Consider the following 24772-nt stretch of genomic DNA (forward strand, 5'->3'; position numbering starts at 1 on the left):
TAGTGGGCGGAGCGATCATAGATAAGGCGTCATGTCAATTACGACACGAAATTTTTAGTAGAGGTCGCTCAACAAAGCAACGGTTACTTCCAACAAAATAAAAAAATATAAGTGTACAGTGTTGATCAGAGCTCGGGGGCATTTCATTTTTCGAAAATATGCATATATCTCAAGTTTCAATAGGTTTTTCATTATATTATTATAACTTTATTTCCATTTTTATAACGCCGCGCTTCAATCACGCGTAGCTTAAAATAACGTCGACCGCGTTTGTACTGATTTCTGCTGACGACGTCACATATATATATAACGTTATTTTGTAAATGTTTTGTACGGTCATATTTGTTTGTATACTAATAGCTTTAAAATATATTCATCGTTAGTTTTTCTTTTTCTGTTTGCATAGGTTCAATTAATTTAACTCGTTTAGACGTTCGTTTGGTGTGTCATTTAATTCTGTGTACATCTAGTAATTCGATAAAAACCCATTTAAATTGAGCGTTCTTCGGCGGTGGTCCCAGTTGTATTCATTGTTTGTTCATGTTTATGTTTTTTCATTGTATGCTAAATTGCTTTACTAATAAAACAATTTGTATATCTTTATAGGAAAGTATAAACATTATCAAACTTCACAGTTAAACCTACATGTATATAAAAGTAATTGAAATAATAGGGGAGAACTTCCCATTATAGTTGAATAAACTATGTAAAACTACATCTGTTTTTCTTAAAAAACAGCGGTATTCCTTTGGAAATCGATTTGTTCAAAGGTATTTTTAGCTATGAAACATAGCTCGTTCAGACTTAAATGAACATGTTCATCAATTGACTTTCATTACAAAGGAATCGGTTCGGGTATGGCTCCCATCTCATGTAAACTAAAAACCGGACTGAAAATAAACTAAATATCGACTTTTATCCTTACAACATTACACATAATAAAATAATTTAATCGATTATTTTAAATGTTTAACACATACATGTTCATTAAGAGGCGGGGACGAGGGTTGATCAACCTTTCTTTCTCACTTTCCAGTCATGTTCCCTTTCAATACACACCTCGAATGGCGTATGAACAGATTTGCAACTCCCATAAACACCAAAAGGAGAAATTCGCGCATTTTTTCGCGCTAAACCACTTACTTATACGACTACTTTTACAACGTTTTCTTCTTCTACTTTTACAAAAATAACAACTACTACAACTACAAATACTACTGCAGCTGCCACAACTGATGCTATTGTACCAACTGATGCTGATGACACTGTTGATGAATCAACAACAATATTTACTACTACTACTACACTACTACTTCTACTACAACAACAACTACTTCTACTACTGCTTCTCCGACAACTATTACTGCAGCTGACTGCCTCAACTGCTGCTGATAAAACTGCTCTTGCTACAACACTACTACTACTACTACTACTACTACTACTACTACTACTACTACTACTACTACTACTACTACTACTACTTCTACTACTACTACTACTACTACTACTACTACTACTACTACTACTACTACCTCTACTAAAACTCCTACTACTTCAACTACAACTGCTACCACTGCTACCGCTACTGCTACTAATACTGGTACTGCTTCTACTTCTACTACTACTGCTACTAATGCTAATACTGCTGCTACTGCTGCTACTGCTACTTCTGCTACTACTGCTGATACTGCTGCTACTGCTGCTACTACTGCTACTACTGCTTCTACTGCTATTACTGCAACTACTGCAACTACTTCTACTACTGCTACTACTGCTACAACTGCAACTCCTGCTAGTCCTGCTACTTATGCTACTACTAATACTACTGCTACTGCTACTACTACTGCTTCTACTACTACTACAACTACTACTACTACAACTACAACTACAACTGCAACTGCTACTGCTACTGCAACTGCGACTGCTGCTGCCGGTGCCGCCGCTGCTGCAGCTGCCGCCGTTGCCGCCGGTGCCGTCGCCGGTGCCGCCACCGCTGCCAACGCCACCACCGCCGCTTCTGCCCCCACCACCAACGCCACCCACACCACCACAACTTCCACCGCCACCGCCACCGCCAAGGCCAACGCCACCGCCACAGCCACCGCCACCGCCACCGCCGCCGCCGCCGCCGCCATCACCACCACAATCACCACCACCACCATTACCACCTCCATCACCACCACCACCATCAACACTACCACCACCACCACCACCATCACCATCACCACCACCACTACCACCACCACCACCACCACAACCACCACTACCACCACGACAACTACTGCCGCCGCCGCTGCCGCTGCCGCCGCCACGACCACGACCACGACCACCACCACCACCACCACCATTACCACCACCACCACCACCACTTCTACTACTACTTCTACTACATCTTACTGTGTGGTATGAAAACAACTAAACATGCCTTTGATTTCGGCTGGTGACAGAAATGTTTTAGAAATGGTGACCATAAATGAGTTCTTACTTCAAACGTTTTTCATAACATTGATGAAACTGTTGGCATTTAACTCAGGCAAATAACATTTGCATAATGTTGAATAAACACACTTGTCTTTTGCTTAAACAACACAGCTTGGATTACAATAGCCCTTGAAAGAATTAATTGTCCTTATCGCCCGTGGACAATGTAGACACTGTGGAAAGCGTGCAAAAAAATCAAGCGTATATCAATAAACGCGGTTATCATGGTCTTATCTATACGAAAGTACATATTGAACTTGTTATGTACGATTTTGAAGAAACAAGTAATACTAAATCAGTCTAAATGATTTTATAGCAATGCGTCGTACATATGGTGTCTTTTCAATGAGAAGTACACGTGTTGAATATTGACAATATCACACAATTTACTTACCTGTACGTAAATCACAATTTGTTATTTGTTACTCTCTATATTTAAAGTATTTTGCATTTTGTACACGTTGTTCGTGTTCCAAAAAACAGCGGACTATATGTGAGCATAATTAAAAGATGAGCAAATGATAATCATGTGAGCATGACACTGCTTTCATAAGATATTGAATTACGCTTGACACATGTTTTGCTACGACGTGCTCGCTATCGAAACTAGTCGGCAGAACGTCTAATTGTTCATCATTCTGATCATATTACGTGATTACCTCAGCTTACTTCAGCTCAAATGTAAAGATATTACAAGTGACACGACAAGTTTAAATAATGTGTCGTTTATCTTAACCAAAAAATCTTGAACTCTGATAACAATATGGCCGTCAGGTGATTTTTCACTGTTCTGTTTTTAGAAAATGATTATATTTCCTGTTAAATTTGCCGGACATAGACGACGGTATAGAAACAAACCATAACACCAAATTATGATAGTGTTAGTAAAACGATAACGTTTTAACCTTCCGTTTTGTCTCACTACCGTGAACACGCCGTCAGTTAGTGATTCGATCGACCGATATAAATAACGAACCCGACATGTCAGTGCATAACTATTTATAATCCCAGATAACATTGTAATTTTATGCGACGCAGTTAAGTGACACTGGGAGACGATGATTGTATTTCGCATAGTTTAGGTAGGTAAGGCCATACATTTTGTATTCTATGTTTTACGAGCATTTAAGTTGCAGGTAGGCCGTACGAGGAGAGAATAAAACTTAATATAAAAACATTAAAATACGATATTTATGTCTTCATCGGAACTGAAACTATATATATAAACATAAGTTTTGTTAACCTAAAAACAGTGATATTGTCTATGAATTTAATACAAAATGAGTTTTCTTAATGTAGTTAGTAAACCAATTTGGCAATATCTTCTTCTAAACTATACAAATAATTGTCTATGTTCTATTGTTAAGAGAAAAACACAATACAAAAGCATTCTACTTATGTAACGTGCGTCAATAGACTCCATGTTTTGTTTGATATTTTAAGCTATTGTTCCAGCAGACAGTATGACATAACCCGCCTTTGAAATAAAAAGGAATCAATACTTAGTTCTATGAAGAATGGTAAGAGTTTTGTGTTACATTTATTTCCAATTATTAATTAAATGTTAAATCATTTTCCCAAGGTATATTGATAAACTATTTTAAGTGGTTATTGTATACAGCTCACAGTACTTACATATCATTTTCCACTTAATTTGGTAAAACGTTATCGAGCGTTTCAAAATTCAAGGACTAATCGAATGTTATGACTTAATGCATTAATCATGAATAGAGTTATAGAGACTTAATTATAGACGTTACGAAATTCTAGTAACATGATCAGTAGAGAAATTTGCTATTCGTTTATGTAAGGCAAGTGATCAATAATCTATAATCTATACAAGATAGGAAAACACAGAACAGAACATTCAATATTCAAACAATTAAGACTTGGTTCACTGGCCTTGAGTGGTCATTGCAAAGCATTGACGGTTTAAGCTCCTTTGAATGTATAGTAATTTTATCATTTTAAGTATTTATTTTATGGGGCTTTATACATTTTTTTCTACGTCAAAAGAAGTCCAACGCACAGCTGTCAGTAGTAATCATTCTGGCCCTATGCCATTTCTATAAAGCCGTATACAGAAATCCGCACATCCTTCCTGAGAGCCTTGTTTTTCAACGGCTGGAACCATTTTCAAACTCGGCCAATATATCAATAGATTAAATGTTTTGATCAATCTGCATGAATATTGGACCAAACGTGTGACTTCTAGAGTGTAACTATAGCTGTAAACTTAAGGAAAACCGCCACTCACCCTGGAGATCTTGTTTTTAAAGCGACCAAAACTATTTTAAAGCTCGGCCAATTTATCATTAAAAAAATGTTCTGATCAAGTTTCACAAAGATCAGGCCATATATATTTTTAGAGAATAAGCAAAGTTTCACTATAGCCTTATAAGGAAACTGTCCTGTCTCCTGGATTCACGTTTTCTAACGGACCTGATAACTTTTAGACCTTGGCAAGATATCAGAACAAATATTCTGAGCACGTTTCATGATGATTGGACCAAAAATGCGACTTAAAGAATTTCAATAACATTTCACTGTAGCAATAAAAGTACAGCTTCCCAGCCCCCCGATGACCATGTTTGTTTAACGAAGCGGAAGTCGGCTTATATATCATAACAACACATGTCCAGACCAGGTTTACACGTTTTAACTATAATCTGCCCTATGCCTTGGCCGGCATGTTTTCCAACTACCCAAAACCCTTTTCCAATTCAGCCGAGATATTATCAGAGTATTAAGATTATTGATAATCATATTTGCATTTTCCACAATCTACGATTTCTTTTACAAACATGACATTAAACAAATCTAAATTCCCCACGTTTTTAAATTTCAATCATCGAATTGACCCATTACACAAAATGTGGGGCGCTATCATCATAAGAATATTAAAAACGAAAAAGATCATCACATTTTTACAATATAGTTAAACAAGAAAAGGGTGTTTGGATTGTAAGGTGTGAAGGTTTAAAATTTTAAATAAGACATTTATCGCTTAGCAAATGTTATTTGTGAACGAATATGTTTAATAAGTTTAGTCTCTATTTAACCCCGCCATTATAATTTATATAAAGCTATAGATAAACTATTTTAGATTCAAATGTTTGTAGTTTACTTGACAAGTATACCAGATACAATTTAGCCCTCTCTCTCTGCGCTACGCCACTTAACTAGCTGATCATGGTATATATCTTACCACAGGACGAAACATTGTCAAAGTTGTGTTTCGCGGTTAGGTTTCATTACGATGTTTTAAAAAATAATAATGCCGTGCACATTAACGCGAGCGCAGAAAGATCCTCTGAATGCTTGTTCAGTCAGTGCTGTTGTTCTGCTGTTGTGCGTTTTGGTGTCCGTGGTGATTATTGTTTGGACTATGCCGGACATTAAACCGATTGGTGGGAATACACACATCTGCTTGAAAAATAACGGCGATGTAAAATGCACAGAAACAGCTCTAACTTTGAAACATTTGTTGGAAGAAGTTGGTGAAATACTTCTTTTCAAATATTATTTATAACGTTCATGAAACATCAATGAGACTTTAAAAGTATGCATTTGTCGTTCAATCTTTAATGCAGGTAAACTCATGTCAATTTGATATGGTTGATTTGGAACGGTGTTAATTAAACTTTAAGCGAAACTACTCGCAATAAATTGGCAGTCATATTTCGCTGATGAAAAACAGTTGGGATCTGTATACATAAGGATAAAACATTCAAAGATATTGGAAGACAGGCATTGATCACACAAATTAACTATCAAACCAGATTTTTTAAATTAATTTCTCAATCTATAACATATCTCGAGTGACGTGATTTCTTTGACGAAACAAACAAGTTTAAACTGAACGATTTGGGATTTTTGGCACAACGATTACAAAATAGTTGTTTGCACAGTAAAATATTATATATTTTTTATAATTAAGCATGTACGAATCAAAAACGTTTTTCGGATCGTGTGTTTGTCATGCACAATTGAAAACTTTAATATGAATTAAATTAATCGTTTTGACAATTTATTGTAATTGTGTTGATCGTGTTTCTGTCAGAATCATTAGCATGCGATACACATTTTTTTAGTTTGTCGTTTAAATTAAGGTTAATGCATCTAAGGTAAGAACATTAACCTAATAATATTTTTTATATGACGAAATTGGATTAAAGATGTTATTTTTCAGTTTAGCGTGTGGTTTAATAAATTGTGTTTGATGGTTCATTTTTTAAACTCTGATTAAATGAATTGACATAAGATAACATTTCTAATCATTTGTTTTAGTTTTATTTAAATATTAAAATTATTCCCATTGTGTTTTCGCAATATTAGTGATCTTATTTCTCACTTTTGATAATAAGACTAAGGTTTTTAAAACATTTTGTTCCGTTCTGATCAGATCCTTTTCAGATATAGAGAAATCTGCCCCACGCCATTTAATTTATTGGCCCGGCGATCACGAAAAACGGCCCGATCAAGATGTCATTTTGTTACTATTTATAGTTACAACTTAAATTATCAAGATGTATTATACCTAAGACACACAAAACACATCAATATTAGGTAAGACAGAAACAACAAAACACAGCAATAAACGAAAGTTTTTTTGGCGTCATTTTTATGTCAAACGTCATACAACATATTAATCCCTGCTTAAAATGCAGCGTCGTGGCAATTAGTTGTCTTATTATTTCTTAAATAATAATTTCAATGCCGTATGATACACAGAAACACATGCTACTGCCATTTCTTTTTTTGTGATATATCAGACTCGGCACAAATTTATAAAAAAAACGGCTTTGTAAGCCTCCTCGTTACTTTATTCTAAATAAAGAAGTAAAACTCCAGAAGCTGCAGCAGTATTGCATTTCTATCATGCACACCTTCGTGGTCCTTTATTTATGGCAAGGAACCAATTGCCAAAACGATACAGTACGGCACAAAACGAAACAACATATACACATAATAGAATAAAGCTGGGGTCACCGCCTTGGAACGGTAAATGCTAAGCACTGGGGGTTTAAACCGGTTAAAGAGTGCTCAACCTTACACTTGGCCCAGCAATATTCATGTAAGCCTTATCAGATATATTAAAAAACAAAAGGGCAGTTACATGTTATTCACGGCATAGAACGTAGTTAAAATGAAGAGTATACAGTCATTTTCATATGTCGTGTTGATTTTCGTATGTTGTGTATTGAGATTATAATGTCATTATTAAATGACTTTCGGATTTGACTCAAGCCATACAGAGGTAGCTTGTGTAGCCTATAACGGATGTATCGATTTAAATATCGAAAGGTTTCAGGACAAGCTGGTTTTCATCAATTTCAAGTTTTTAAATTCGATTTCCTTATAAATAGGGTTTGTTACTTTGTAATTTAAATTCAATCATGGTGTATTAGAAAAAGTATTGTATCTGGATTCTATTTTATGGCAAAGTAATGCATATTGATCAATGTAGTCAATTTATATTTTAGTGTTTGCTGAATGCATGGGGAAGTAAACTCGACCGTTCTTAAATATATAGCTTTGGCAGGAAAGTCGTTCAAAATTGTTTTAATCGGAAACTATGTTTCACTTATTCAAGTTCACAGTTCCTTAAACTTATTTGCACATATTTGAACTGCTTAACACTAGATTTGAAAATATATGGCATACACATATGTCAAATGTCATACATCGATTGCAAACAGTAGGTATTAAGGATAAGTACTGCAATAAAAACTACATTTGTTTAAAAAATTAGATGTAATGCTCCCTTACCTCTGATCACGGTTCTCGTATTTTGTCACATTGACACGAACAAGTACCTTACCAACGCACCAACCATAACATCGCCTGTAAATGCGCAAGAAGTGTCTGTAGTGATTAAGATAGAACACACATGATCACACAAATCTTCATATTGTCAAATGATCATTATCAGATAAAAAGCTTGTCCCGAAACGTATTATTATATTGCATCCCGCCAAAGGCGGAGGGATCGGAGTTTTCCGTCCGTCAGTGATTCCGTCCGTCCGTCATTCCGTCCGTCCGTCAGTTATATCTATGCATTTTATGTTGAAATAAATCTATCTATCTATACAATTTTTAGAAATTGACGGGGTATATCTATTCAACGAATTTGCTTGTTTATACATAATATCGAGACCATGCGGTGGGTTGTATACATGGAATTAAGCATATACGCTGCGTTGCCCTTTTTGCACTTAATAATGTAAGAGCGTTCTTCGGCAGGACAGAGGCGTTTGCTTGCATTAAGAAATCATTTTTAAGGCGAATGAAACATGTTTTGTTTTGATTATTTAAGATTTCTTAATTATGAAAAAACAATTATGCTGTAAGTACAAGCCATATACTTAAATGAAGTCAGAACGGATGACCTATTATTTGAAATGATGTTGAACCTTTAGTTAATGCTATTACATATCTATCGTTTTATCTATATTGTCTATTACTTTTTTATTTGTGTGAAATACGTCTTTATCAAATCTAAATAAAACAGTGCAATAAGTAAATATTGAATACTAAAAAATCAGTTAGATAGAACAATACACTGTATGCACACATATTGTTCTTATGTATTGTAGGAGATTGCTGTTGTGTATGAACGTACGCTGTCGCAAGATGCTTCAGATACCAAAAAGTATTTTGAGGGTATGTTGAATTTATTTTTAATAACCCTAAGTATAGCCCTCTCGGGCTTAATTACTTTCTACACGTCTTTTCATATCAAACCTAAGTAGCGGTGGATAAATCTTACAGTGTAAAATTCAAGTTAGGTACAATTATATATCTAATAGCATATTTAAGTATGTTAAGAACATTTTCACGAAGCAAATTGCAACATTCATAAACAGCAAAATTACACGGTTAGTGTAAACAAATGCTCAGAAAAGCGTGTATAACGTTTTAATTATTTTAGAAAATGTGAGAATTGAGTTAAAGAATGATTACCTTGCATCGATCCCCGAAATGAAACCGGCCGCGAAGCTTGTAGGGCACCACTCAAGCAAACATACAGGTAATACGTTGTTAACGGAAGTTTATTCGGAAACCTTTAACTTTAGAATTGTTTAACAGAACAAACGTTGTTATTTCTTATGTTAAAATAGAATCATTTAATGTAAATCCGAATCAACCCATTTTTAAAAATAAACATGATAAACTACTATAAATGTTTTATTACAATATATTTGTATTGAATGTTTAAGGTTCGGATAAAACACGAGACAATCCCGGTGCCATGAAAACTGTGTTGTCGTGGTTTAGCGGCAGAGACTTAGATTACACGACAGGTTTCATGAGATACGGAATGAGATACCAGAACGGACGCCTGATTGTTCCTCTAACGGGCACGTACAACATCTACTCCTTTCTGTGTTTGACGGAAAACAATGACTCGCCAGAGATGCGAACTGAGAATGAGAATGCGAACAATACACTGGTTAGACATGCAATGTACAAATACAACGTCAAACTCGCACGCGAAGTGAAACTTGCGACCTCTGTTCAAACACACCGGCAGTCGACCAACAGAAATTTCAATGCGTTCAGTTCTCAAATTTCGACTTTGGTACAATTAGAGGCTGGGGACGAAATTTCTGTTAAAATCAGCGATATTGCACTAACGTTTTATCCTGGTGATAATTTTTTTGGTGTACATATGATATGAATACAAGATCCGCAGACGTCCACTATGTGGGATTGCGTGCACGTCGCGTGGATGCTTTCGACTAAAATTCCCACACATCTTTTGAAGAATCAATAGTATCGGGGTTGGTATTGATTATATAGTTATTCGTATGTAAACACGGTGCCAGAACTATGTTTCATACAGTCTATTTCGGAACACTATTAGGTTATTGTCGAGACAGTTAAAACATATTAAGTGTATAGATCATTTTTCTTGTAGAAGAGAAGATATTCACAAGCAAGTTAATTTGACTATTTTCAATTTATTGTCAATCCTCATGTGTACATATTCGATAGAAAATATGTATTTTACTCAATGTGATGATATCCACATTTTTTTATCCCACGGTCTACCTCATAGCTTGATCACAGAGCTGTATGTTTGAATTGCTATTACAGCGTTCTATGCACTCATACAACGCTGTATGCTTTCAGACAAATAACCCGATTTGTATATAAATTACGTTTAACTTTATCTGGTAACGTTTTAATTTTTGTTGGATGTTGATTATTTAAATAAATGACTGCAACGTGTTGAATGCACGATACCTGTTGTGCGTTGAGCCTTTATTTACTGTTGCAAATAAGGTTGTGTTTGATTTTTAATATTTGAGTATAGTAGACGGTTGTAATGTTTATTTCATAAACGGCTGTTGCTAAAGATCAAACCGTACTTCACTCAGAGCTGGGCATCGTCGAAGGGTATCTCACGATTTTAATCTTCTCTCTGCATCGTAGCCTGTGGTGCTTTTTTTGACCTTATTTAGAACGAATGTAGATGTGTTACAGCATCGAATCTCACATTTTCTCATTTCATAAGCCTTAGTAGTATTACACAATACATAACACGTGTTTTTGTTTGCTATATACAACTACTTTCATTTAATTCACGCTAAGTGATGAATGGGTTGAATGTGAATTTTAACCTGATAATACATGAACTCTAGCTCAAGTAAAAGTTTTAGGTTTGATCATGTCACATGTGGTTATATTTGAGTTTAAACAAAAAATCTTTATTAAGCGCCATCGTCGTCAGTGTAAACTTCGACCCATTAAACAGAAGAAAAACATGTTGAAGCTCAATTAAATAAATACTTAAGTTGCAGAAACTTATGCACTACTTCTAGTTTGCAATTTAAGCGAGCGACATTGTTAGCATTTGATGTCAGTTTTTGTGGAATCTTATATTAAAGAGTCCAATGCTAGCACAAGCATCGTACGACAGCATTCAATAAAACAAAATCGAATTAAAATAATTGGTCATATAAACAGATATTATCATATGATTTAGGCCTAAAACCACTTACGAGATGGTAAAACAAGCTTATACTGATATGCACAAATTTTACACGCTTTTATATTTATTATTTTTGGTAACGTTTAAGTTTACTATTAGAGTCAAGTGTATTGTATATTGAAGAAACAAACGTAAATCAACCATAATACATGTACCATTTGAGTGTACGAGAACTTATACTAGCAAACATAAACGAATTAAAAATTTTAATCACGTCTTATGATTATTATACAATTTGTGAACTGAATGCGGTTTGTATGACATTGGCTGCAACCACGCCGACATTTGGTTGAAAAATTGGCTTTAAATCACATACTAAAGTGTATAACTGATATAATAAAAGGCACCCATGATTTTCTTTTGTTCATACAAAAGTATGAATCAAACGAATTGTGCGCAAAATTCACTATTTCTTTCGAACGTGAGTGTATCATTTGTTTACATCGCACTGAAAGAATTAGAAATCGCAATAAATAGCACATATTTTTAACAATTCTTTCATTGCGATTTTTTTGGTTGCCGGTGGTGTTCAGTTTGATTTGGCGCGTTCATGATACATGGATTTAACGGATATGCTTGTTTCATTTGCTAACGACTATTGATGTGTGTGGTTCACGGTCATGTTGTAAAATGGCGTGGTTAAACTTGAGTGAGCCATCTGCCTTAATTACATTGCGTGGATTGCTGTTAAGATAAGAGCACTAACAATTAAACATTAATAATGTGTCTAGGCACGTTGAAAGATGCAACTAATGCGGTGACCTCGATTTTATTCATTATGTTTGTGTTTGTCTTTGAAAAGTGTATGCTGCAAATGCTTTTTGCATTGTGTTTTACAAATGATACACTAACTAACGTCAAACGTCTTCATTTAATTCCCCTGTTCTCTAACACTAAACACGAAAAACCTCGTCTCCCAAGATACCGTTATCGCACAGTGACAGCGGAGCACAATATCTTTCATCTATTTGATAACACATGTTATTTTTTATTTGTATGATACATATGTAATAAATGCTATGTCATGACATCGTCTGCCATATTTAACAAATACCATGACGTGGCATCGTCTGCCATATTTAACAAATACTATGACGTGGCATCGTCTGCCATATTTAACAAATACTATGACGTGGCATCGTTTGCCATATTTAACAAATACCATGAAGTGGCATCGTCTGCCATATTTAACAAATACCATGACGTGTCATCGTCTGCCATATTTAACAAATACTATGACGTGGCATCGTTTGCCATATTTAACAAATACCATGAAGTGGCATCGTCTGCCATATTTAACAAATACTATGACGTGGCATCGTCTGCCATATTTAACAAATACCATGACATGGCATCGTCTGCCATATTTAACAAATACTATGACGTGGCATCGTCTGCCATATTTAACAAATTCTCTATGACGTGGCATCGTCTGCCATATTTCTCAATTATCATGACGTGGCATCGTTTGCCATATTTAACAAATACCATGACGTGGCATCGTCTGCCATATTTAATATATACCATGGCGTGGCATCGTTTGCCATATTTAACAAATACTATGACGTGGCATCGTCTGCCATATTTTACAAATACTATGACGTGGCATCGTGTGCCATATTTAACAAATACCATGACGTGGCATCGCCTGATATATTTAACAAATAGTATGGCATGAAATCGCCTATGTAGAATTTGAAATAATTACTTATTCACATACTGGTATTTAGCCAAAAAACCAATATGGCTTGTTTCCAACACTATTTTTGTTGTTGGTCTACAAAAAACAAAATCCAATTTTCATTGTGACAATCGAGTTGCCGTATCATAATGACGAATTGGGTCTTCTAAAAAAAAAAGACGATCGCACATTGCTCAAACGGTGGCCGAACGATGCCTGTACAAACTCCACAAGTTCTTAAGTTAAAAATATTTGTGAATGTAACGATACAATTATAAATCAACATTAAGCCATCAGCCATAAAACATCTTCAAATAGTGAGTTCATACAGTAGAGAGTACACAGTCAATTATGTGCATATTTGGTTCTGTAGTTCAAAGAAGAACGCATTGTCTATATGCTTGACATTGAAATCTGAGTTCGAGTCTCAGCGAAGCCGTTGCACTTGAATGTGTACTCTATCATTCATTAATATTACACAAACCAAACGAATAGTTGCCGTTAACACAATCCGTTACCTTTTTTCAATTAAAACATACGTCATTTCATCTAAAATCAGTTTGAATGAAACAATATCAAAGACGATGTGTGACAATGGGTGTTGGCCTGTTTCCTTATACGATGAGGTGCAATATAATTTAGTGAATAAAATATTAGTACTCGTATTTTCTTAGATTCACAGTTTGAGAAACAATCATAAAGCCGAAATGGTTTCTCAAACATTTTGTACCTCAACGCGGGCTCCCGCACGGGTAGTTATTTTTATCAACGACGGTAATAAATATTAAAATATTTACCTACGAGTTTAAAATTTTTTAGTGACCTAATACAGCTAAAAAAAATCAAGATGATAATATTAACGTGCAATTTCTTGCAATGTATTTTTTGCAGTTTCAAATCATTTGATTGTTTCTCAGTTGATCGTTTAACTAACCATATGATAATGCTGAGCAATCGTCCTTGACCATTTTAGAAAACATGCTTATCTACTCGATATTAGAAATCGAAAGAAATATGCACAATTTTTCTTAAATTATGGCTTAGTGTTAATATAAAAATATTTTCAAATTCGGTTGCTGGTAAAAGAAAAACTATTCACCGGAAAAAAGTTGTTATTTTAGAGAGTGGAAGCAAAAACAACAATAGAAATGTTTTTGTTAAATGTGTTAATTATTACTTTTATTGTGTATAAACATTTTCTCTCCTGGTTCAATAACAGTATCGGCTTTTTTACTGCTTTTGCCAAACAAAACTTGTATTTGTTTTCCTTATCAGTAAGAAAAGTTGACAAAACAATAATTATATTCCGCTTCTATGAACTTAAAGGGACTGTAAACCACGACGAAAAAAGAAAAGTTCTAAAATACCGTATTTGTTTACAATTATTAGTTTAAAATATCACGACTGGTATATAACATTAGTTGAATTTTCTTTTCCTTTATTTTTGTATTTATTTATTTTTACTGGGTATGCATACCCAGTAAAAATAAATAAATACAAAAATAAATGATTCTTCGTCACGTGGTAAACCCAGGAATGCAAATTGTGCATGCGTAGTGAATTGTTTATATTTTATATATAAAATGATCAATGTACTTGCGTTATTTATAGTGTGTATATCGTTATGTCACCTATTTTCGCGATGTACTTGTATTACCGAATATACTGAAAATATTAACTTTTTTCAAGTAATGTTATATACCAGTCGTGATATATTAATCAAAATAAACTAATAATTGTAAAAAATACGGTATTTTAGAACTTTTCTTTTTTCGCCATTCGTGGTTTACAGTCCCTTTAAAATTAGGATAACCAAGAACAACTGAATTTGCATTCCTACATTTTTATTGTGTGTTCGGTGAATATTTAATAATAATGTACACGCTTACAGTTTTTGTTCGTGTGCCTTTAGTATAAGAAATGGCAATTTTTATAGTGGTGGATAACAAGTTGAGTTTTTGTGAAAGGAAACACTGTTTCATTAGTAAAAAACATTTCTACTCAACAGTTGTTTTTACTTTGTTACCTATATGAATGTAATTGACGGTATAGCCCAATTGTTTTACGTACGACACTGACAACATCTTATTTAAGATGTTGGCCACCAACCCTTTAAATAGTCGACCCTGGAGCGGCCGAGGTCGCATTGAAAGTCAGCCAAGCGAGAAAAAGGGAACGGTCAGTGGCTTGAGTCCTGTCATTCTTGTTGACCGCCGTTATTGAGCTCAACATCTGTGTGGGTGAGTCCTGCGTATTGGGAAACAAGAATTCGCTCCTGAATCCGTTTTTTTTCTACACAAGAAGTCAAAATGGGAAGAAAAGCAGTCTTAAATTCAAAACAAAAATCCTCGAGCACATTTTTGTTTGGTTGTTCAATCATACGAATACGTAAGTAAAGAAATTGGGCATCTTTCAACCGACAGAGAACATGCTTATGTAGCGTCATCCGACACTGTACATGCTTTATTGGTTCGACGTTTATTTATGTTTTGTCTGTGTATGTGTTTGCGTTTAGTTTTATATCTCAAACATATATCGGCGGCCAGTAAGCTACTTCAACATTCAAGCATTCTTCAACAAATCAAGCTCTGTTGTTTGTCTGTTGGAAGTGCATATACTTAATGCCAGTAACTGAAACTGCCTTACACTTAGAGGTCTGTGAGAATGGCCGTATAATTATATCATGACAAAACCTCAAGCAAGTTATAGCGAGTTGGGGCTAGGACTCGTCTAAATTCTAATGAATGAGTGTCCAGCATTTTGCATTGCCTGACTGACTAAGCCGGTACCACCTTACCTCGCAGAAAGCTTAAGCAGTGAAGTCACAAGTCATTTAGTGCTTAAAGTGATATTAACGTATCCCTTAATGGGCGTGGCCCAGTCATTAGTTTGTGGAAATCGTAAAACAAATCTCAACCTCCTAGTTCTTCAACATCAACATTAGGCCTCATGTTTCTAAACCATTATATGTTATAAACATAGCATCTTCAATAGAACTGTCAATTGCCACTTAAGATATGTGAGAATGTCTAATGCACTAATATGAACACTATGCTATTACATAAAAACATTATATGATTAAGTTTCACATTTGCTAGACTAATCATATTAAGCTAAGTAAACTCTATCACACATTTGCGACGAAACTAATTGCACGTGTTAGCATTCCAGGTCACATTTATATCTAGATTTGTTTAAGTAAGTATTGAACTCCACTTGTCCAGTCTCCGAAATTGTTGTCAAGCAGAAATCCGGATCATACGGACATCAACCATTGATTAACATTCTTCAGTTCTGCAGATAATATGTGTGATTGAGTGGACGTAAGGTCGACCATACAACAGTTTTTGAATCACCGAATTATATTACTTCTTATTGTCATGCATATCTCACAGGAGCGTAATATGAGATAAATACGGAGTCGTATACTCCTTTCCATCGTTATGTTGCAGCAAAATCGTATGCTGGGATTAATCATGAACATTTTATAAAGCGTTTGGTCGTTGGACTTTTGAAGCAGTACAATCGACATTTTCTAAATCGATGGAGACTGATTTAAGTTGGATAAATCGTCTTAGTATGCTACAAAGTATCATTTGATTGTATCCCTTGGACGTGTAGTGTATACCCTCTGCACATTATACTCCAGCTCTTTTTCAGTTAAGCAGGATGTCAAAGCCTGAATAATTCGATAATATTAATTAATGTAAGTCCGTTCTACAATAATCTTTCATTCTGGTAGTCGTGTTTTAATTAATATGCATCTAAATTACTTACCGTGGCTTATTCGATATTGACCAATAATAGAAAAATAATATTTGTTAAATAAGAAACTTTGTGTAATCTAGTTGCAATGAAGAAAAAACAACACAATTATGGCCCTTTTTAAGAAATATATAACTTTTAGTTTAGCGTCATTTGTAACAAGAAACTCATAACGGATTAGTAATAAAATTGTGTAAAATTAGTAATCAGAATGTGAAATTGTGAATTGATTTATCAGAGATCATTGTATTTGTTACCATTTTAAACACAATTTTTAGCATAATGGCGTCTGATTAAAAAATTCAATCGGTTATCTTCGAGAGAAGACGCTTCATAGACATTTATTATGCCACGACAGCGCATTTACGTTGGAGCCGCTGACATGATATTTTAAAGTGTTATCGGATACCTATCCGATAACAGTTTTAAGCTCCGCCCATCAATATCCGTTTTAAAACTCCGCCCATATTTAGTTTACTCAATGATTTTTTTAGCGTTCCATGTTTTAGCCCCGCCCATTCTGAGAACTACTTTTTTGTAGGCGTGGTATGTCGTTTCTTTGGTTCAAATGGAAACAAACAGCGATTCATATTTTATTCAGAAGTTAGAACATTAATAAACAAGAAGTTGTATTTTAAACAAAATTAACACTTTATTAAGTATATATCTATAGGGAAATATAAATTAAATTAGCATTAATCAATGGAAAAAAATTAAACAAATACAAATGTGCACCGCTACCATTCATTGGCTGCAGATTAACACAATTTAAAACAGTAATGTTAAACATTTAACGTAACACAAATATACTTAACACGTTTTAAATAAAAACTGACATATTTGATCAATTTAAAGAAGAATTTATGACAAATATTCACTAAACATCTCGTCTAAGATTATATAAAAAAAAAATTAACTAATACTATACAAATGCTTTTCTTTTTTGTGTCATTCTTATAAAAAGCAAGGCAAACAGGTGAATAGCATACACAATGAATTAACAAGGACAACGTAAATAATTAATACTTGATTGAGATGCTTTGCTAATGCCTGCCATGCCTAATAATACATGACAATTTCAATTTGTAAGTGTCTGAAATCAAACTTTCACAAAAAAATGGTTCTCCACAACCAAACAGGAAATTTGTGTAGTCAACCTGAAAATAAAATAAAGAATCCTTAAGAAAAAAAACATCATCAAACATTCATTGCATAACTGCTTTAATAATAAAAATCCAGATATATAATTTGTTTTAAAATTTAAACTTTATAAATATAGTGACATATAGATTTATAACATGTTCGATAAAACAATAACATAAATACTCACAAAAATAAATTTGTCGACATAAAAGTATTACCTTTCCGACAAATTAATTAGATGGGTTGGTGTGAACCTGTGCCGGGATACAGTTGGGGGGGGGATATCTCGAGTTGGTTGAGAGGCAGAGAAAGACTCAGACAAGTGCAACTGACGAGGGTAGAACTGTGCCGCCAAGAATTTTGGTAGATATCATCACCCATGGAATGTGTGGTCGCAACTTTCTGCCATTAAAAGAAAAACATTTCATATTATAACAAAATAAAACAAATCCAACAGGAGATAACATTTCAAAATAGAGTGTTTTAATAACATTTTTATGGCACAACTTGAACAAATTACAACTTTAATAGACACGATATTATTAATACAATATGAAAATGTTTAAACTCCACTTTATATAAAAATAATTAAGAATTTCTTTTAACTTAAAATATTTTTATTATGGACTCGGGGCTTTTTTTGCTTATAAAGGGAATAGGTGTTTTCCTAATTTGAGAAATTTGCGTCTCAAATTTTCACAATTTAAAGAAGTTCGCGATTCAAATTTTCACAATTTAAAAAAAAGTTTTCAACTCCTTTTTTCACAATGTTGATCTATGGGCGACACAATTTTGAACAGTTTTCGACACATGTTTTCAAAAAAGTTGCACAGCGCGCAACTCATTTGTTCACAGTTTTCAACAGTGAATTTTTTTATGAACAGTGCGTGACTCATTTTGTTCACAATTTAAAACAGTGTGCAACTCATTTTTTAAAATTGTGTTCAGTGCGCGACTCATTTTTCCACCATGTTGAATGAACAGTGCGCGACTCATTTTTTTTTCCAAATTTTGGACAGTGCGCGACTCATTTTTACAAATTTTGAACAGTGCGTAACTCATGTGTTTTCACAATTTGAAGAGTTTGTGACTTATTTTTTTGTAATTTTGAATGAACAGTGCCCCACTACTTTGTCCCCCATTTTTTAACAGTGCGCAAATGATTGTTCCAAATTTTGTACAGCGCGTGACATGATTTTTTCACAATTTTGATCAGTGCGCAACTCATTTTTCCACAATTTTTAATGAACAGTGCATGACTTATTTTTTGCCAAAAATTTGAACAGTGAGCAACTCATTTTACAAATTTTGTACAGCGCGTGACTCATTTTTTTTCAAAATTTGATTTATGAAAAGTGTGGGACTCATTTTTCCACAATTTTGAAATCAGAATGAACAGTGGGCAACTAATGTTACCCACAATTTTGAACAGTGCGCGACTCATTTTTTCAAATTTTGGTGCAGTGCGCGTCTAATTTTTTCACAATTTCGAACAGTGCGCAACTCATTTTTCCACAATTTTGAATAAACAGTTCGCGACAGTAGAACAACTGGCACTGATCATTGGTTCATCAGCATGAGAATGGGTGTAAAAAAATGGCACAAATAATGAAACATGTGTGTTAAAGCATGTATACATAACAATGGAACTTACCAACCACTCGGCCATGAAACATATGGTGCAGAAGCTGCGGGATTCAGCATGCTCTCCCACTGATATTATGCAGATCAGTGGTCAGACTGGCAGTCAACTTATGTTGGGATTTCCCAATTGTGAAGATATTAACCTCAGCAATCTCCAAACACAAACATATGTTCATTTATTGTCAGTCAAACAGCAATTAATCCATCATGTCACCCTGACAGTCTCAAAACACGATGCAAAACCAAAGCATTTTCGTTTCGTCTAACACACAGCTGGTTACGTCGCTGAATATTGCACAAAAGCAGCTTCATTATGAAGATCTAGCGACTCGAAATACACAAGTAGTCGCGTTCCCCACCCACTTTGACTTCGCACGTGAAGGCCTGTTTTTTGGGGAAAACTGTTAACATCTCACAACTAAACGTATACTACGGAGATGGACAAGTTGAAAAATAAATCACTCTTATCACTTCAAAATTGCGCACTACGTTAAAATCCCGTTCCATTTGATTATTGTATTTATTGTTTTAATTTTTCACTCTACACATTCGCTTTGAAAATAGCGGTTGGTGTGTACTCTTGGAAGTACATGTCGAATGTGTTATTGTAAAAAATATTAGTATTGTGTTTTTAGTGCAGAAATTGTTCTTTTAAGTTTCGATTTCTCGCTTCAATTTTTGTATTATATGCGTTTAAATTTGATTGTTAGTTGCTTACTTGCGAACTATTTTTTTATGTGTAAATATATATGCATAGACGCTAGCGGATGTAATCAGGTTGCTACTAATTTGCATATTTACTACCGTATCTACATCAATGAATTTAGCGGTTGTTTGTTATTGTTTGTTTGGTGAATATTTTCTTATTTACTTTAAAATGTAGCATGATAAATAGAATATATGGTTGGTGACTTTTGATATCATGACTTTTGATATCTCGTCCGATATGGCGTGTGAAAAGGCTCGGCAAGCCTCGCCTTTTCTACGCCATATCAGACTCGTCTTATATCACATGATATCAAAAGTCACCAACCATATATTCTCTATTTATTAATATTTGGACAAGTGCAACTGAGTATAGTCATTGCATTCCAGTGGAATGTGAGAACCCGTGTTCTGAAAAACTTATTCTATGCATCCTTTCATCACCTGACACAGTGTATTTCGATAAAATTGCATATAGATATGTGGTACTCATGAATATATAACATATTAGGTGTCATATTGTTGACCTATCCCTGCCTCAGGCATTGATGACGTTTTACCATTCTGATAGTACGATAATGTGTCATAATTATATTGTTATTGTGATTAAATGGCCGTCACTGGAAGATAATGTACACTCATATACATTTGCATGTTTTTGTTAATCAATCAACAATTACATTGTATTTATGCTTGAGTAATACATCGTTGTCGATGAAGAACCATGATGTTATTGACAACGATTCTGAATTGTATCGGTGGCATTGGAAAACACAAATATAAGCGGGTTCATTGGTTAAGTTTGTTGAAATTATTACAAATACAATTAAAACCAATAAGTACTACACATTTCATTTTGTTATATAGATCTTCGTGTTTTTACTTACAGGTATGTTATTTCAAACAATCGAAAAATAAATATATTTTTATAAAGATGCCGTCTACGGGATTTGAAGCAGGGACAATCGTGTGGCAACTCTAATGAGCTACCACTCGGTCCTTCAAGATTTTGAAGTTGGCAAAGTATTTTAAAAGTAAACTAGTATATACGTATAAGAAATACGTAATTTCGACATATGTTCTATTCCTACAATAGTTAATGTGTCTTTAAGCATTGACCTTGAGGTCAAATCTGCCCATGCACCGGGCTAATACGATTATTATATACCTCTTATAACAAAAAAACAGCAACATATTTTCTTAAATCAAAGGCTTCAATGCTGTTATATTTTGTATATTACATCCAATATTGGAATTCAACACAATTTGTTAAAATACTGCCTATGGGGTGAAACCTTGCCCCATCAAGAGATTACATGGTGAATTTGAACTTGATATAATACAAGATTTTAAAAAATGCTTCTCTGAAATAACAAGTCCCAAGCGTGTAGTATTTGGTATTTAACATTTCCTAGTTTTCTAGATATTTCGGTTAAATCATTCCATGATTATTTGTCATTGTTTAATCTTTTTTTTTTGATAGTTGTACATACAAACGGATAACGGCACACCATATAATTGGAGATTGACGTAATTTCAAGTCACATATTCATGAAAAATTGCCCTGTTGAATCTATATAATGACGTTGTTATGCACTTTTTTCATAAATGCACATCGTGAAATATTGACTTAATATACAAACTAGGTGAAAGTGGCTAAAATATTGCTATTTAAACATAGTGACATTAAGTTTGTAACTATTATACCGGAAAGGCTTTCCATAACACAACCAGCGTATTATCTTCTTTCACATTATAGTACCCATGAATTTCCGCGTTATATGATGTACAATGTGTATCAATCGTAGCGTTTGAATCGGTTTTTGTACAGGTGCAATTTATGCGATAACATCCTCAAAACAACAGGTAAATGTTATTGTTTGCAGTCTCAAATGATATAAATTTACGTCAAAGGGAGGTACCATAGATTCGTTTCTTAATCCAAATGTAGTATTATATTACCGATCTTTTCCAACGATGTTATTTACCGCTTTCAATCTTATTTTTGTAAGCTTACATGAGCATAGCAGATCATATGTTAAATGGTTCACTATACATGTAATCATGAACGGAAAACTGCCCCATCGCCCCTCTGGTTTAAAATTGTGATCTCTCTTCGTGCAAATTGCTCAACAAATCGTTCTAATGCACTCTAGATAAATATGGTCTGTTGAGAAGAAGGGCTGCGAGGGGGGGGGGGGGCGGGCGGTAGGGGCTTGTTCCATATATGGTATAGTGAAACTAAGAATGTTTATCCATTCACCATGAAATATACTGGCAACAAATGTTCAAATGATATTTCAGCAGAGTTTAAAAATGGTTCAAGCCCGTTAAAACATGGCTTTCAGAAAGATATGATGGGGTCTTATATAGCTATTGAAATATTCTGAACACTCAGAAAGTCACAGTTTTGTCTGATCTAAAGTGTCGGCAATAATCATCCTTAGATTTAAGCAGAACATTGTTCTGACATTTACACAAATAAAAGCAGTACTTGCAATTTAGTTTAAAAACATTCATGGTTTTGATGCAGTCAGCTATAATTGAAGCCCATACACTATAAAGTGGTGGTGAAGAACAACCAATAATGCCAATGATGTTTGAATATCCTAAAAATAATAGCCCCCAATGTTGAGGAATTAAAATTTATTTGTCTGTTTAGCTATTTTGAGCCATAGATCTTTAATACCAATGAAGTATCATTTTTATTATGTTTTTATATAATTATATTAATTACGTTTTTTTGGTTAGGTTATATGCGGTATAATTCTGTGTGTTTGATAGTGAACTTAATTATAGTATAATTATTTGTCTCCAATAGAGCTCTATGTTTAGTCACTGGGTATTTGCAACTTAGTAAATTCAGGTACACTTTAAATTATCAAAAATCAGAACAACTCTCCCAGTCATCGTTGTTGTGGTATGTTAAGGTCAGCATCATCATACTTATTTACTCACAGTTGCCTATGAACAGGGTATACAGAGGTCATATTTTCTTTAATCAGGGAGTTGGACCTCCATTTTCGCTGAATTAACATTTAGAGCCTCCTAAGAAACTTTAAATGGATTTATTTTATTGGTTTCAAGTAATGTTGGGCGTTTTAAATTGTATCTGGTCAGTGCTGTTTAACTATTTGACTTTTGGGCAGCCTATTACCTATTTGATGTGTGAGTATTACCTTTTTTAAATAGGTTCAATAACCTAAGCAAATTACCAATATTTGGATGAATTGTTTATTAACTGTAAGGGCTTTGTGAGTTTGTTATTCTTTTAAAATAAACTTTTCAATAACTTTTAAAACACATGCTAAATTCAAAACAAATCTTAACACTTTGTTTGACTAATATTATTTACTCCATTACGATGAGCCAGTATTTGCAAGTATAATATGTGTATGTAAGGGCTTTCTGAGTTTAAAAATAAGTTGTAAAAGGCTATGCATTAAAATTAATTTCACAATGTGTTGCATCGATTGTGAACCCAGCTTATATGTTTATGTTAAGTTTTGTATTCCTTTTTTTTTTCCTGTATTGAATAGGCCATTGGTCACGTGTCTTAAATAAACAAATTTCGAATTTCTCTCATTATGTTTGTTTTTTTTTTTTTTTTTGCTATTCCTTGGTACATCCGTTTGTTATAAACAGTGTCTTTACTCTATAAGTCACAACGTTAAGAAAATGAATCCGGTCAATTGAAAACTATAGCTGCTAATTGTAAAAGTAATTTTAAATTCATGGCAATAGTAAAACCTTTTCAAAACTCAAGACGTTATATTTTAGACCAAATCAGCATGCTAATAACCTTAACAAATTGTATCTTGTTATCATACCTCTTTTGAGTTTGACTTTGATTCATGTCATTAGAAAAAAAATCTTCCTTAACTTTTCTCAACTGTCTGTTATTGAAACAAAGATATTTGCAACTTGTCGGTTAAGCAAGTTTATTACGAATTCTTTAAACATGTCAGTTTTCCATTCATGCTCTAAGACAACACGGACAAAACAGATAATCGGTTTGATTTATATGAGCATGCACGCAAAACCTCACTTAGCATAACGCCAAATCATTTAGTAGTGTGTTCAGGGCTGTTAGTGTGGGTTGTTTAAAAATTGGGAAACAAGTGTTATTTTATTATATGGGCATAAAGGTATAATGAAAACCCCATGTGAAAGCAAAAATTGATACTTTGCATGATGTTCATAAAATAGCATTGTGGAAATAAGTTGTTGCGCAGTAAAAAAAATAAATGGATATTTTTATTCAAGCATAAATTTACACTGTACTTTTGTTCTGGTTTCAGTAAAACCATTATGCAAAGTACGCGAGTTTTAAAGCTCGATCCCACGTCTGT

General features: G+C 34.1%; 1 protein-coding gene across 3 annotated transcripts; it reads left to right on the forward strand.

Annotated features, from left to right (window-relative positions):
• The first annotated feature begins 5704 nt into the window (after nt 1-5704).
• LOC127851540 (uncharacterized) lies at nt 5705-10729 on the forward strand. Of its 3 annotated transcripts, none has more exons than XM_052385370.1 (4): nt 5705-6074; nt 9081-9147; nt 9416-9514; nt 9705-10729. In XM_052385370.1, the coding sequence occupies exons 1-4, from the start codon at nt 6069-6071 to the stop codon at nt 10163-10165; spliced, it is 633 nt and encodes a 210-aa protein (XP_052241330.1). In that variant the 5' UTR covers nt 5705-6068; the 3' UTR covers nt 10166-10729. The 3 variants fall into 3 exon arrangements, with proteins under 3 accessions (XP_052241330.1, XP_052241328.1, XP_052241329.1); XM_052385368.1 differs by having other exon boundaries at nt 5706-5977; XM_052385369.1 differs by lacking the exon at nt 5705-6074 and adding an exon at nt 7311-7741.
• Nucleotides 10730-24772: the final 14043 nt, after the last annotated feature.

The sequence above is a fragment of the Dreissena polymorpha genome, chromosome 11, assembly GCF_020536995.1.
Source record: "Dreissena polymorpha isolate Duluth1 chromosome 11, UMN_Dpol_1.0, whole genome shotgun sequence".
Lineage (NCBI taxonomy): Eukaryota > Metazoa > Mollusca > Bivalvia > Myida > Dreissenidae > Dreissena > Dreissena polymorpha.

Excerpts from the sequence above, each read along its gene's own strand:
- LOC127851540 (XM_052385368.1), top strand. The coding sequence starts at position 5,759 with ATGCCGTGCACATTAACGCGAGCGCAGAAAGATCCTCTGAATGCTTGT. Across the intron at positions 5,978-9,080 it reads TGAAACATTTGTTGGAAGAA|GAGATTGCTGTTGTGTATGA; the intron begins GTTGGTGAAATA and ends TATGTATTGTAG. Across the intron at positions 9,148-9,415 it reads TACCAAAAAGTATTTTGAGG|AAAATGTGAGAATTGAGTTA; the intron begins GTATGTTGAATT and ends TAATTATTTTAG.